This window comes from Canis aureus, chromosome 36 (assembly GCF_053574225.1).
Source record: "Canis aureus isolate CA01 chromosome 36, VMU_Caureus_v.1.0, whole genome shotgun sequence".
NCBI classification, from domain to species: domain Eukaryota; kingdom Metazoa; phylum Chordata; class Mammalia; order Carnivora; family Canidae; genus Canis; species Canis aureus.
This window is the reverse complement of record NC_135646.1, coordinates 5,520,844-5,533,821: the sequence shown is the minus strand read 5'-3', so window position 1 is coordinate 5,533,821 and position 12,978 is coordinate 5,520,844. Positions and strand designations below refer to the sequence as shown.

The 12,978-nt window shown below is 53.9% G+C and overlaps 1 protein-coding gene across 12 annotated transcripts; it reads right to left on the bottom strand.

Moving 5' to 3' along the window:
* Positions 1 to 597: 597 nt before the first annotated feature.
* PRKAG3 (protein kinase AMP-activated non-catalytic subunit gamma 3) lies at positions 598 to 9,654 on the bottom strand. 12 transcript variants are annotated; one of them, XR_013373341.1, is made up of 15 exons: positions 9,516 to 9,650; positions 9,110 to 9,237; positions 8,464 to 8,503; positions 7,807 to 7,962; positions 7,056 to 7,459; positions 5,834 to 5,915; positions 5,291 to 5,349; positions 5,140 to 5,185; positions 4,798 to 4,852; positions 4,491 to 4,617; positions 4,201 to 4,366; positions 2,906 to 2,943; positions 2,582 to 2,728; positions 1,997 to 2,230; positions 598 to 1,445 (listed from the first exon to the last, which is right to left on the bottom strand). XR_013373341.1 is itself a non-coding variant. In XM_077885738.1 (14 exons), the coding sequence occupies exons 4-14, from the start codon at positions 7,958 to 7,960 to the stop codon at positions 2,114 to 2,116; spliced, it is 1,395 nt and encodes a 464-aa protein (XP_077741864.1). In that variant the 5' UTR covers positions 7,961 to 7,962; positions 8,464 to 8,503; positions 9,110 to 9,320; positions 9,516 to 9,654; the 3' UTR covers positions 598 to 2,113. The 12 variants fall into 12 exon arrangements, 7 of the variants coding, with proteins under 7 accessions (XP_077741864.1, XP_077741860.1, XP_077741866.1 ...); XM_077885738.1 differs by having other exon boundaries at positions 598 to 2,230; positions 9,110 to 9,320; positions 9,516 to 9,654; XM_077885734.1 differs by having other exon boundaries at positions 598 to 2,230.
* Positions 9,655 to 12,978: the final 3,324 nt, after the last annotated feature.

Sequence of the window (12,978 nt, the reverse complement as noted above, 5' to 3'; positions counted from 1 at the left end):
GTTAGACAAAAGGCCCCACTGGTAAAGATGCCATAGATTGATGGGGGCTGGGGAAGCAAAGAAACTGTGGACATTTCTAGGGTCCCTGAGATGGGAGCTGTGTCTGAAGGGACGAGGGGATGTGACAAATATCCCAGGAAACTTTGGAGATGACAAGGGTGGAAGAGCCCTGAGCCCCATGTTTCCAGGATAGAGCCTGAAAAACACCCCAGCAAAATGCAGAGTACAGCAGACCACCTGCTGTCCGTCTGAGCAGATGGGCTTGCAAGTGCCCCGCAGAGCTTTTTGAAGTGCAGCCGGGTCCAGGTCTAGGAGCTAGAATGTCCTCATGCCCCAGAAGCAGGCAGGCTCAAGGAGGCTCCGTGGTAGGGAGTGAGGGAGCACCTAGCAGGTGCCAGGCCCAACAGTGACCAACTCAGTGACAACCAGATAGGAATGGGAAGGTTTTAGCAGGTGCTGGCATGCATGGATGTTGATGACTGAGGAATACAGTCTTACACTACTTAATGCTTTCCCCCCTCACCGAATTTAACCCCAGGAAAAGGTGAGGGATGCACCCCAAATTGACTGCAATTAATTTCTACCATCTGGCGAAAATGGGGTTCATAATACAAATTCCATTCAGTGTTAGAAAAATAAAGTTATTTTCTTGCATATTAGAGTTTGTGGACTGAGCTGTATTTACTATGTAATTAATTCATGTCTTCTTTAGGGTTTTGTTATAAAATAAAAGGTGAAAAAAGAAATTTCAGCGAACTAACACTCTATGCACGAAAGAAATGCCAGTCAGTTGTAGTGTTTGTCGATCACAGATTTTCCCTCATGTCTTTGAATTCAGAAAGCACAGGGGTCTTGCCACAAGTTCGGGCCAAATGGCTAGCATTTTCTGAGTGACATTTCTACAATTTAAGGTCATGGGTTGTTCTTTTTGTTTTTGTTTTCTCCTCGGTTCACCCTCAGTGATCCAAACCCAGCGGTCACCGGGGAAACTGAGAACCTGGTTGGCTGGTGCTCAGGATGAGAACGGGAGGGAGGACCCCACTCGACAGGCTCTACATGAATCTACTGCTCCGTGGCGACCGCCAGCAGCCCTGAAATGACAATGCTGGGAGGAGGGGGAGGGCAGTGGCACGGTTGTGGGGAACCATCTCGGTGGTTGCAGAGGAACAGCTGGGACTCCCAGGTAGTCCAGAAGCTGAGGACCAACCCCAGCAGCTGAGGGCTTGCTGCCCCCCTGGGGCCAACCACACCCCAGGTGGAGGGAAGGTTTGGCGTGGGTGGGCATGGAGCAGCTGGCCCTGGGATAATAGTCCCAGTGCCTCTGGTTCAGAGACCTCCAGGCTTGACTCAGCCGTTAGTTTCATCATCCCATGGTGCACTGGGCATTCCTGAGGGCTCCTGGGAGTATAGGCAGGGCAGGGGCAATTAGGGAGGGCTGGAGAAGCCTGTGGGAAAAGAGAAGGGAAGACAGTGACTACATGGGGGGGAGGTTGCCTTTCCAATCGAGGACCCTCGTCCCGCCATCCAGTGCCAAGCAGGTGGAACCTGCGCGAGCCCCTAGCAAGCATGCTACCAGCAAAGAGTCTGAGATCATGTCAACTTTACTGAGACGAGTCATTAAGAGAGAAGCTCCCTCCTTTGGGCCGAAGTTCTTACTGAGCATGGACATTCCATTCAACAAAGGTTTAGTAACTTGCTTCCTTCCAGTGGAATTCTGAGCAGGAGGGTAATGATTGTGAGAGGGCAGGTAAGTCTCCCCAGAGCACCTGAAAGCACATCACTGCCCTTGCCTTCACCCCAGGCCCTCTTAGGAGGACCCCCAAGACCTCGGCTGACACCGGGACAAAGCGGTGAATCCTGACACTTGTGGTTTACATCAGGCTGTTCAGCAATGAACTGGGCCACTTCTGTCCTCGGGGTACCCCAGGCTGAGATCTGTGAGCCCAGAAAGATCTATGGACTGGTGCTGAGGCCGATGCCCCCGGGCAGAGCCTACCTGAACCAGAGCCAAACCAGCAAATGGGGGTGGGGGAGGATGAAGGCCCAGTCCCCTGGCTCCCATCGTTGGCTTCAGCGTGTGAGACGTGGCCTGGGAGGGAGGACTCAGATATTCTTAGGCACCGAGGGCATCGATGCCAGCAGGGCTGAGCACCAGGGCCTGAAGGATGTCGGAGAGTGACACCACACCCAGGAGATGCTGAGTCTCATCCACAAGCACCAGCCGGTGTACCTGTGGGTCCGCAGAGGGTCCGTGAGGGGTCGGAGGTCTGCAGCTATGGCAGCCAGCAAGGTTGGCACCAAGAATCAGGGGCAACAACGGAACATAACGGGGGAGCAAGAGAGTGTCCCCTAGAGACCAGTTAGGGGTGGCTCTGGCCACTCTGGGTGATCAGCTGTCTGTGGCCCTTAGCACGAGGGTCCCAGGGGCAGGAACAGCTGCAGACCAGGGTGGACACCGAGAGCTGGAAATGGCCATGAAATGGGAGGAGAGGGCAGGTGCCGGGTGTACAGGGACAGCTGGAGCTGCTCATGAGGTTGGGGCCATACGTATTGGGGGTGCGCATGAGGAGGCAGGAGGTACCTGCTCCCGGGCAATCCGGTCGATGACTTCCCCCAGGCTCTCGTGAGGCTGGCAGGAGAGGACTCCCTCCAGGCACAGTGTCCTCTGCTTCAGTGCTTCTCCCACACTAATGTCTAGATGGTTGTAGGTTTGCTGGGCAGCCAGGTGCTGGGGCAGGGAGGGAAAGGCCACGTTAGTCACCCCCTTAACCAGGCTCCAGACCCACAGACACTGCCCACTACACATCCCTAAAGGTCCTTCTGGTCCACAGAAGCCCCTCCACCGATTCTTACACCCACAGCCTCCCGGCGGCACCCTCAGTTCCCCACTCCCGCAGACACTTACAATCACATCAAAGCGAGAATAGAGGCCCACGACCTGTCCTACGGGGGTAGGGGTGGGGGTGGCGAGAGAGAAAGGGAAGAGGTTCACATCAGAGCCACGATGCTGTGCAAGATGGGGCGGGCTTTCAGAATGATCTACTGGGCATCCCCCCATCCCTCCCCGGGCTACCGGCTTTAAAATGAGGCACCAGGCTGCCACCACCTGAACCCACAGATCACACAGTCACACACAAGGAGACGGCCTGACATGTCTCCTGGTGTGATGCAATGTGAGTACAGAGTGTCACCTCTGAAATATCCTCGCCTCAAATGGACAGCCTGAACCTAACCAAACCTTTAGATCTAATTTCCAGTTTATGGGAGACCTGGGAATAGAGGAACAACGCTGAGGTCACCTGTAGAAAGCAGAGACGAATCTGGAGGTGGGACGTTCCATAGGGCAACCAACCCATTATACTGTCATGAAAATTAAGTGAAGGGAGAACTGTTCTAGATTAAAAGAGACTTCAGACAAAAGAAGCAAATGCAAAGCATGGACCTTAATTGGATTCTGGTTTGTACAAATCAACTGTGAAAAAGATACTCTTGGGGAAGGTGAGCAAATAAGAATGAGGATCGGATCTTAGATAATATTAATAAATTATTCAGAATTTCATTAGGTGATATAGGAAATATACTGATTTTAAGAGACATAGACTGAAGGGATAAGGGGTAAATTACATGATCTCTGTAATTTAAATTATGTCAGCAAAAAAAAGGGGGAGAAAAACTGGTTATGGAAATATGTTAACAGTAGTCAATCCAGGTAATGGATATGTGGAATCACTACATTTTTTCCTATCATTTTCATACGTTTGAAATTTTTCATAATAAAAAATAAAACATGTTTTGATATCTAGCTTGATGACAGCAGTTTTAACTTTGAAATGGTTTATAGCCATGATTCAACCAAAAAAATGTAGTCCCTCTAACCCCTATTCAGAGCAAGAAAAGGGGAGATCTGGCTGGATCCCATGGCCCATTTTAGGAGGAATTAACATTAAAACCTCATCTTCTGTTTCCTCTCACCATGCACATTTTGTTGCACATATTCCTTTCAAATCATCCCTTGAAGTCAGAGGATGAGTGTTGTTAAGATTCCCAACTCACAAATGAGGAAACTGAGGCACAGAGAGGCTAAGTAATGGATCCGAGACCCAAAGCAGCCCCCACTCCACCCTGGGTCCTGAACTGATGCCCACAGACCCCTGCCTGCCACCACCGCACCCCAGCCAGCCCCACGCCTGGCGCAGGTACCAGTTTCATTGACCACGGGCAGCGCAGACACGCGGCGGTCCACAAAGATGTCCAGCGCCGTCAGGATGGGCGCTGTGTCCAGCACCACGGCCAAGTCCCGGAATGTCCCGATGCCCAGATCTTGGATGGTGCGAGAGAGGAAGGAGGGCTGGGGCAGCAGGGTGCCCTGGGTGGGTTAGGGACAGGTGGGGATCAGGGGGGCCCAGGGCTCCCAGCCGCTCCCTCCCCAATCCGTTGGGCCAAGGACTTCTCAGCCCCTCAGGGCACCCCGAGGCTGCGCCCAGGCTCACGAAGATGTGCAGGAACTTGAGCAGCCGCTTGTGTGTGAGGATGTGGAGCACTGCGCCTGAGACCGGGTCCAGGACCGGCAGACGGTGGATCCGGTTCTTGATGAGGGCGTAGACAGCTTCAAACAGGCTGCAGAAGTGGGAGCAGTGGGCCTAGGGGAGCTACATCCCCCACCCCAGCCCCTGCAAAAGGAGGACAGGGCGTCCAGGCTGCCTGAGCCCTGCAGGATAAGCCCCTGAGTTCAGACCTGGGAGGTGTGGAAGGGGTTGCTCGGGCGGAAGGTGCCGCTAGGTGGCTGGGGACACTTACCTGCTATTGGGAGAAATGGAGACCAGAGGCTTGAAGCAGCCTTGCAGGTAGATCTCTGTAGGCAAACCAGGGTCCGGCTCAGGGAGGCCGCTGCCCGGCCTGTCTTCCTCCCTCGGGCCCCTGGGCTCCCTCTTGCCCTTCCCCCTTTCCCTCCAGGTAATCTCCACCCCTGCCAGGCCCTCGGGCCCCCCGGCTCACCCACACACCTCAGCCTCTGCCAGGCCCCTGATCCTCCAGCCCGAAGCTCACTCACACACCCTCAGCCCCCTCAGGTCCCAGGTCCTCGGGCCCCAGGCCCACCCACACACCCTCAGCCCCTTCCAGGTCCCTCCGCCAGCTCACCTCTCCAGGTCTCAATCGTATGCTGTTCAATCTCATAGATCTGGACCTAGACACCGAAGGCAGATATGGGCCCCTTGGGCACCAGGCTCCCTGAGCTGCCCTCCGCCCTCGCCCAGATGGGAGCCCCCAGGACCCCCAGCCGACTCCTCACCAGCGGGGACCTGTAATAGCGGTGCAGCACCAAAATGAAATCCGTGATGGTCAGCATCCCTGCGGGGGATGGGGAAGGAGGGGGGGCTTGTGGTGAGAGGCAGGTTGAAGGGTCAGACCCCCTTCCCGCTCCGCCAGAGGCCGAGGACTGAGACAGCTGTGGGAACCGTGGAAATAGGGGAGCAAGGCAGCCCCTCCCATGCCTGAGAAATGGGGTCACCCCTTTTAGGCTTCCCCTGCAATCCCTCCCCGCCCACCTTCCGGTCTCCTAATTTCTTTCTCTCGCTCCCTCTCTTCCTATCTAGCACCTAGGACACAGGACCCGGGGGAGCAGAGCTGGAGGGGTCAGCTGGTCACACCCACTCCACGCACAGGGTCTCCCACCCGGCGCCACAGGGTCACACTGTCCCCGGGCCAGGCCCTAGCGCGGCTCAGCCCAAGGGTCTGCGCGAGCCCTCGGTGGGTCACAGCTCGGCCCCAGAATCCCCTCGAAAGCTCTCCTCTTTCCCTTCCCGACCACCTCTGCCTCCCAGCCCCTGCTCACCCACGAAGCTCTGCTTCTTGCTGTCCCACAGGGGTGCCGCCCGGATGCCGTTGGCCACGAGCGCAAAGAAGGCCTTCTTGATCTGAGGGCCAGAGAGGTGAGGGGTGAGTCTCCCACTGCCCCCCGGGGGTACCCTGTCCCCACCAGGGCCCTTCCGCGGGGCTTCTCCCAGGATCTCCCCTACGTGAGCTCGACTGCCTTTCCCAGGCCACGGCGGACACTAGACACCATCCTGGTCAGGCACACTGACTTAGAGGTGACGCTGCTGGTGGCTGGTGCAGGTGACGCTGCGGTGACCCCTTCACCGGCAGCCACGTGTGGGCAGCGTTTCCACTCGGAAGTCGTAGGTGTACAGTCAGGCACAGTAGAGCTTTTGCTGACCTCAGTTCTAGAGGTGTGCTTATTTACAGAACACTTTGAAAAACTTTTCTCTAAATAAATTTGACACTGACTCGTGTGGCCTCATCCTAAGTGGTAGCATCCACACTGCTTGTACCTGTTCTGGTTGTGTCTTCCTAATGCATGTTAAAATAAATGCAGAACTACTCAAATAAATATATTTGTTCATGTACCACCAGAATCAAATAGTGTACTGTGGATGGCTCATAGGCTATGCTTCTGGAAACAGGGCCCTGCTCTGTGTGATGCTAAGCACGGAATCAGGCGTTGCATAGCTTAGCCTAATGGAAGAGCAGAGACTAGAGCTCATTCTAATTTTCTGTTATTGAGACCTCCCTGCTGTCTGGCCTAAGCCACCCTGCAATGTCTTCCGCATACTTGGGGTTTGCAAAGTGCTCCCATGTATCCTGGATGGTCCCAGGAGTCCTCTAGAGCTTGTAGGGAAAAGCAGGCATTTCCGTTCCCATTTTATTTAATTTTTTCATTACGCACTTATTTTCTACTAATCTCTCCACCCAACGTGGGACTCGAACTCATGACCCCAAGATCAAGAGTTGCATGCCCTTCCAACTAAACTAGCCAGGCGCACCCCCATCCTTATTTTAGAGATGAGAGAGGTATAGTGACTAACCCAAGATCCTATAGATACTAAATGGCAGAGCTAGGATGACAGGGAGAGAAGCCCTCCCCAGCACTGGTCTCCATGGTGCTAGGAAGGAGTTCTGGAAGGGGACTTGCAGGGTGCCCAGCGGGGTGTCCTGGAGGGTGTGAGTGGTGGCTGCAGCCCCGTGAGGATGGAGGTGGGGCAGCACCATGGCCTCACCTCCAGCGTGATGTCGAAGATGACCAGCTTGGAGCTGGTTGCCATGGCATCGTAGCAGGTGTGCTCCTGCATGAAGTGCATGTAGACTTGGGCCCCCGGCTTCTGCAGCTCGTCGTCCCAGCCCGGCCTGGGTAACAGGGCCCGCGGGGAGGGGCACAGGGTAGGCCTCTCTTCCACCAGGCCGAGCTCGTACCCCCAGTCTGCTGTGACTGGGAACTCTATATCCAGCTCCAGATCATCTGGACTGGAGCCTACGGCTGAGGCTGCATGGTTCAGGGGGGAGATGTCCCAGTCTGTCGGTGGGGTGCCCACCCTGGCCAGGGGGGCAGCTTGCGACAAGTGTGTGGCCTTGGGGAATGTGGCCTCCAGCCCGGTGCACTCAGCAGGCGGCCTGGCCTGGGGATCTGTTGGAGGGGAGAGGACAATAAGTCCATCTTCCAGAGTGCTTTCTCATCTGCTGGCTCGGGTCATCCTCACAGCAGGCTTGGGAAGCCTGGATGCTATGGCCCCATTTTGCAGGTGAGAACGCTGAGTCTCAGAGCCACACAAGATAGTGGCTCTGTCCTGAGTTGGCCATGCCAGGCCCCTGGCTCTGCCGTGCAGTTGACGTTTCCCATATGGACAGACTGGGGCTACAAGATGAGGCTTGGGTCCATCTCTATGAAGGGATCAGAGCAGAGCCCTGGGTCCCAGGCTCTGGGATGTCCCACTGCCCCCGCTCCCAACTCTCCGGAACTGGCCTTGGCCTCACCTTCCTCCAGACCCTGCAGCTCCCCTTCCTTCACCACCTCCTGCCTCGTCCATCTCGAGGACTTGGCCCCCTGTTTCCCATGGCTTCTTTCTGAGCCAGTGGTCATGACTGGTGATGGCCATGAAGTGCTCTCTCCTTGTTCTAGGAAGCTCATCTCTGGAAGGGGGAATGGGGCCTGTTTGGTTAATAGGGAGTAACACAACGAAATCAATGAAAATGTCATTAATAATAACATTTAATATTTGCAAGCTTCCCAAGAGTTTTTCTCCTCCATATTTCTCACTCCTAGCAATCTTATAAGGGAGACATTATCATCATTCTTATTTTATGAAAAAGAGACCTGAGATCAGAGATGTTAAGCGGTTTGCCACAATTCACACAGTGAGTAAGTGATAAAGTCAGAACCAGGGTCAGAGTCTTCAGACTCTATATCCCTCCCCTCCCCGCCTCCCCCTCCTCCCCGCACCCCCGCAACTTCTTCTGATAGAAAAGAGTGATGAAGGGAAAAGGAAAAGACACAGGAGCAAAAAAAGGAAAAGGAGGGAGAGAGAGACAAAAGATGGGCTATCAGAGCCAAGGAGATGACGGTCCCAAAGAGGGGGGACAAAGGAAGTGGGAGAAGAGGCTGGGCCCTGAGGAGGAAGCAGCTGCACTTACCTTGATGCTCGGGTCCCCCTAGGCTGCTCCAGGATGGGTTCTGTGGGGAGGAGAATGGTCTGGAGGGGTGGGGGAAGTGCCCTACCTTCCCGAACCACAGGTAGGTCCTCTCCCCGGCAGGCCTGCGTGTGCATGCACCCACCCCCGCAAGCACCCCCCCTTACACAAACACTTATACACTCAGGAAAACACACATCCAACCATTCCCAGACACACACAGGACCACATAGGTTGCTTACACGAAGAATACACGTACACACAGACACCCACATGCTCACACACACACACACACACACACAGAAGATCCAGGCCGCACATGCACACACACACACTCACACACATTCACACAGTGTGCTGTGCTCGCAATCCCCTGGCCTCGGCTGCCCCAGCTCCCGTCCCCGGGGACCCCTATACCCGGCGCAGTGTGTGCTCCATGCGGCCAACCCGGACCAACGGAGAGCAAGTGCGCAACACTGGCCGGGTGGCACTATTCTGGGCCCGGCCCTTGGCACCCTGCCCTCCCCGGATCGGTTTCTCTCTGATTGGGTGTCAGGCAGTGGGAGGGAGGGCTCTGCAGGCTCAGCTGCTCCCACCCAGAGCCTGGGGCAGGGTGGGGAGGGAAGGGGGGCGCCTGGAATCTTGAGACCTGGCCTTGGGCTCCCTCCTGGGTCTTCAAGGACGAGCTTGAAGGGCTTTGCCATGGGGGAGGTGGCTTGGAGCACTGTAGGGGCACCGGTGGGAGGTGGGCTTTCAGAGTCCTGGGCTCCTGCTCATCTTTATCAGGTGCCAAAGGAGGGGAAATGGAGGCGAGTTGAGCTCAACTTTCTTCCTTGTACAAACTTCAGTCGTAGGTGGTGCTGGAGTCAGAGGGGGCAAGTGGGAGCCAGCTGGGAGGCTAGAGGCTGAGGGGTTTGTGGGTGGTCCCAGAAAAATGGCCACTGTGTGTCCAGATGTCCCCATTCGAATCCCAGGAGCCCATCCCTTCCTCTGCTGGAAGTTGGGGTGGGATGAGTTAGGAAGGTGGGGAGCTAGGAGACTCACCATGAACTCACCATGAAGGTGTGTGGTGGGCTTGAGGGCCCAGGATGAGAGCCATCTGTTTCTACCAGTGATCTGGAGGTGGGTCCCAGGGTGTGGGAGCCCCGGTCCCAACATCCTCTCTGCGTGCTGTTCCTACATATCCTGGTGCCAACAGGATCCCAGCCCAGCTCTGGTGGCTGCCCACCCCCCTTCCTTGGCATTCCTGGGGCCTGAGTCAGTATCCAAATCGGGAATGCTGACCCAGCTGCTCTAGCTCCCCTCTCTCTGCCCCCCCCTTCCTCCTTCCAGCCTCTCCCATCCCAGTCTCTGACCCTGGAGTGGACACTCGGTAATGAATTACTGGATTTCTTGCTGAATGTACGGAACATATTTCTAATCACCTCGCAAGGCCCCTGTACTGCCTACAGGGAGGAGGAGGAGAACAGATCAGGGACTTGGCCCTTCCCCGTGTGTGTCTTGAGTAGCACCGGGGGTGGGTGCAGCTCTCCTGCAGGATTCCTGTGGCCTGCTCCCGTCTCATCCCAGATGGTGGAATGTCCAAGGCACAGCCGATGGGACACCTTGGCTGGTGGAAGCGTCAAGTGGATCATCCTTGGACAGGCCCATCTGCTATGCGATGGACCTAGAAAGCCTCTACGCACCTTAAGCTCTGGGCCCACCTTCACAACCGAGCCAGATAGAGAACAGTTGACACCATTGCCTTCTCCATCTTCGCCCTGGGGCCTGTTCCACCTCCAGGGCCAGTGGGAGGGGTTCTTCTCTAAGAAAGCCTTCCCCAATAGCATCACTTCCACTGCACTAGTCTCCTTCTAGTGCAGGCTCAAGGTACATAGAGTTGGCATTTAGATGACTATGCACATGTGAACGTCCTCTATCTCCAAGGAAACAGTGGCCACCTTGATGACCAAAGTGTGTTGGCTGGATGTGACAGAAACCCTGTTTGACGGTCAGATGGACCTGATTAAAATTCATGTTCTGCCGTTTGTTTGCCATAAGACCTTAAAAAGCATTGCTTGTATTCCCTGAGCCTGTTTCTACCAATGTAAAATGAGGATAAAAATATTCTGTGGCAGACTGCCAGTTGCCTCCTATTTTTCTCTTCTCTTCTTCTTTTAGTAGGAGAATTACTTGAATGTTAGCTGGAGTGGCTGCCCTTAATAAAGACTCAGATTCCCAATCTTCCTTGCAGCTAAATGAGACCTTGTGGGGCACCTGGGTGGCTCAGTGGTTTGAGCATCTGCCTTTGGCTCAGGGTGTGATCCTGGGGTCCTGGGATCGAGTCTTGTATTGGGCTCCCCGCAGAGAGCTTGCTTCTCCCTCTGCCTATGTCTCTAATGAATAAATAAATAAAATCTAAAAGAATAAAGTGATAAGTTTTTAAAAAAGAGGTCTTGTGATGAATTTTTGCAAAAGTGAGGTGAGTAGAAGGGATGTGAGCAACTTCCAGGTCAGGCCTTCAAAGAAAGAGGCCTGGGTTCCCTCCTTCTTCCTTTTCCCCCTCTGCATGCTGGAATGCTAATATGACGGCCGGAGCTAGAGCCGCTATCCTGTACCCAAATTGGAAGATGCTTGTTAAGGGTTTCAAAGTCACCCTACCAGCCTTAGACTGTTTATAGACTATTATGTGAGAGAGAAATAAATGTTCTGTTTAAGTCATTCTTAAGTTGAGTCTTTGGTACAGCGACCAGACATGCATCCTAATGAACACAGAATTGGTATCTGTAAGTAGCACTGCTCTGAAAGTCTAAACCAAGCGACATTGGTTTAGAGATTGGGCAGCAGATGGCAAAGCAAAGCACTGTAAGCTGGTGAGGTGGTGACCATTGTTATATTCCAGCAAAACATGCGGCGTGATAGTCATCTATGATGCTTTGAAAGGTAAATCTTAACAGAGCCTGTTAAGTCACAGAAACTGGATGGAAACAGACTGGTGGCGTGCGTCGGGTGTTGCTTGCTGCGGCGACTAGCAAAGACCTACGGGAGAGGTGCACTCAGGCTGGTTGTAAGAGTGACTTGGAAGAGGCAGCCTCAGCCAGGTTGTACCTGTAGTTCCAAACCTTTCTCCAGCACACTCCGTTCAGCAACAGTGGGAGCTGGCTCAGTGGGCAGGATAAAGGAGGCTCCCTTCGCAGCCAAGCATATTTTTTCAGATGGCCTCAAGATAGCCACCAGCAGTCTGAGAGAGAATAGAAAGTACACCACGTCCAGAGAGTATCGGGCACAGGAATTATGTCTCCATGAGACCATCGGCTGTGGCTATGCAAATAGAGAACCAGTCAGAAGCCTTTTAAGATTTTGAGGGTCGTGGAGACACCTGGGTGGCTCGGTCGGTGAAGCATCTGACTTCTACTCAGGTTGTGATCTCAGCATCCTGGGATTGAGTCCCATGTCGGGCTCCCACACCCAGCAGAGTCTGCTTGTCCCTCATCCTCTCCCTCAGCCCCTCCCCCGGCTCGTGCACTCTCTGTCTTTCTCTCAAATAAATAAATAAAAGCTTAAAAAAAAGACTTTGATAGTGCTGTATTGGCAAGAAACTACAAACCTAGTCACCAACAACCAGTTTGACCCATCCAGCTTCCCAGATGTGTGCCAGCAGAAGGAGGTCTATAGAAGCTGTAAAGTCTGCAAGGACATGTTCTGCAGGGTAGCCATAGAGGATCCTAGGTAAGGGATAGCTCCCCAGGAGGCAACACCACATGCCACATAGGGTGGCAGAAAGGGGAGGTCATCTCAGAGAGCAGAACCAGTGGCGGCCAGAGGCATCGCCCAAGAACTTACTCCTCTGTGGGGAAGCAGCTTTGCAATCCCTGCCCAACTGGAATTGGTAATTGATAAGATCCAGTGATTGCTGGCCGTTTGCCTTTCTTTCTTGTTCCAAGTAGACTTCTTTAAAATTTTTTTATTTAAATTCACTTTAGTTAACATATAGTGTGTTATTAGCTTCAGAGGTAGAATTTAGTGACTCATCAGTTGCATATAACACCCAGTGCTCATCATATCATGTGCCCTCCTTCATGCCCATCAAGGGTAGACACACAAGGCTGGCAGCAGACCTGTCCGCAGAGAGCTGGCAGGCCAGAAAGGACTGGCGTGATATCATCAACGTGCTCAATGGGAAAAATATGCAGCCAAGAATACTTTATCCAGCAAGGCTGTCATTCAGAATAGAAGGAGAGATAAAGGGTTTCCAGGACAAACATCTAAAGGAATTTGTGAACACTAAACCAGCCCTGCGAGAAATGTTAAAGGGGACCCTTTGAGCGGAGAGAGAACCCAAAAGTAACAAAGACTGGAAAGGAATAGAGACAATGGGGATCCCTGGGTGGCTCGGCGGTTTAGCGCCGCCTTCAGCTCAGGGTGTGATCCTGTAGACCCAGGATCAAGTCCCACGTCGGGCTCCCTGCATGGAGCCTGCTTCTCCCTCTGCCTGTGTCTCTGCCTCTATCTGTGTGTGTGTGTGTGACTATCATAAAT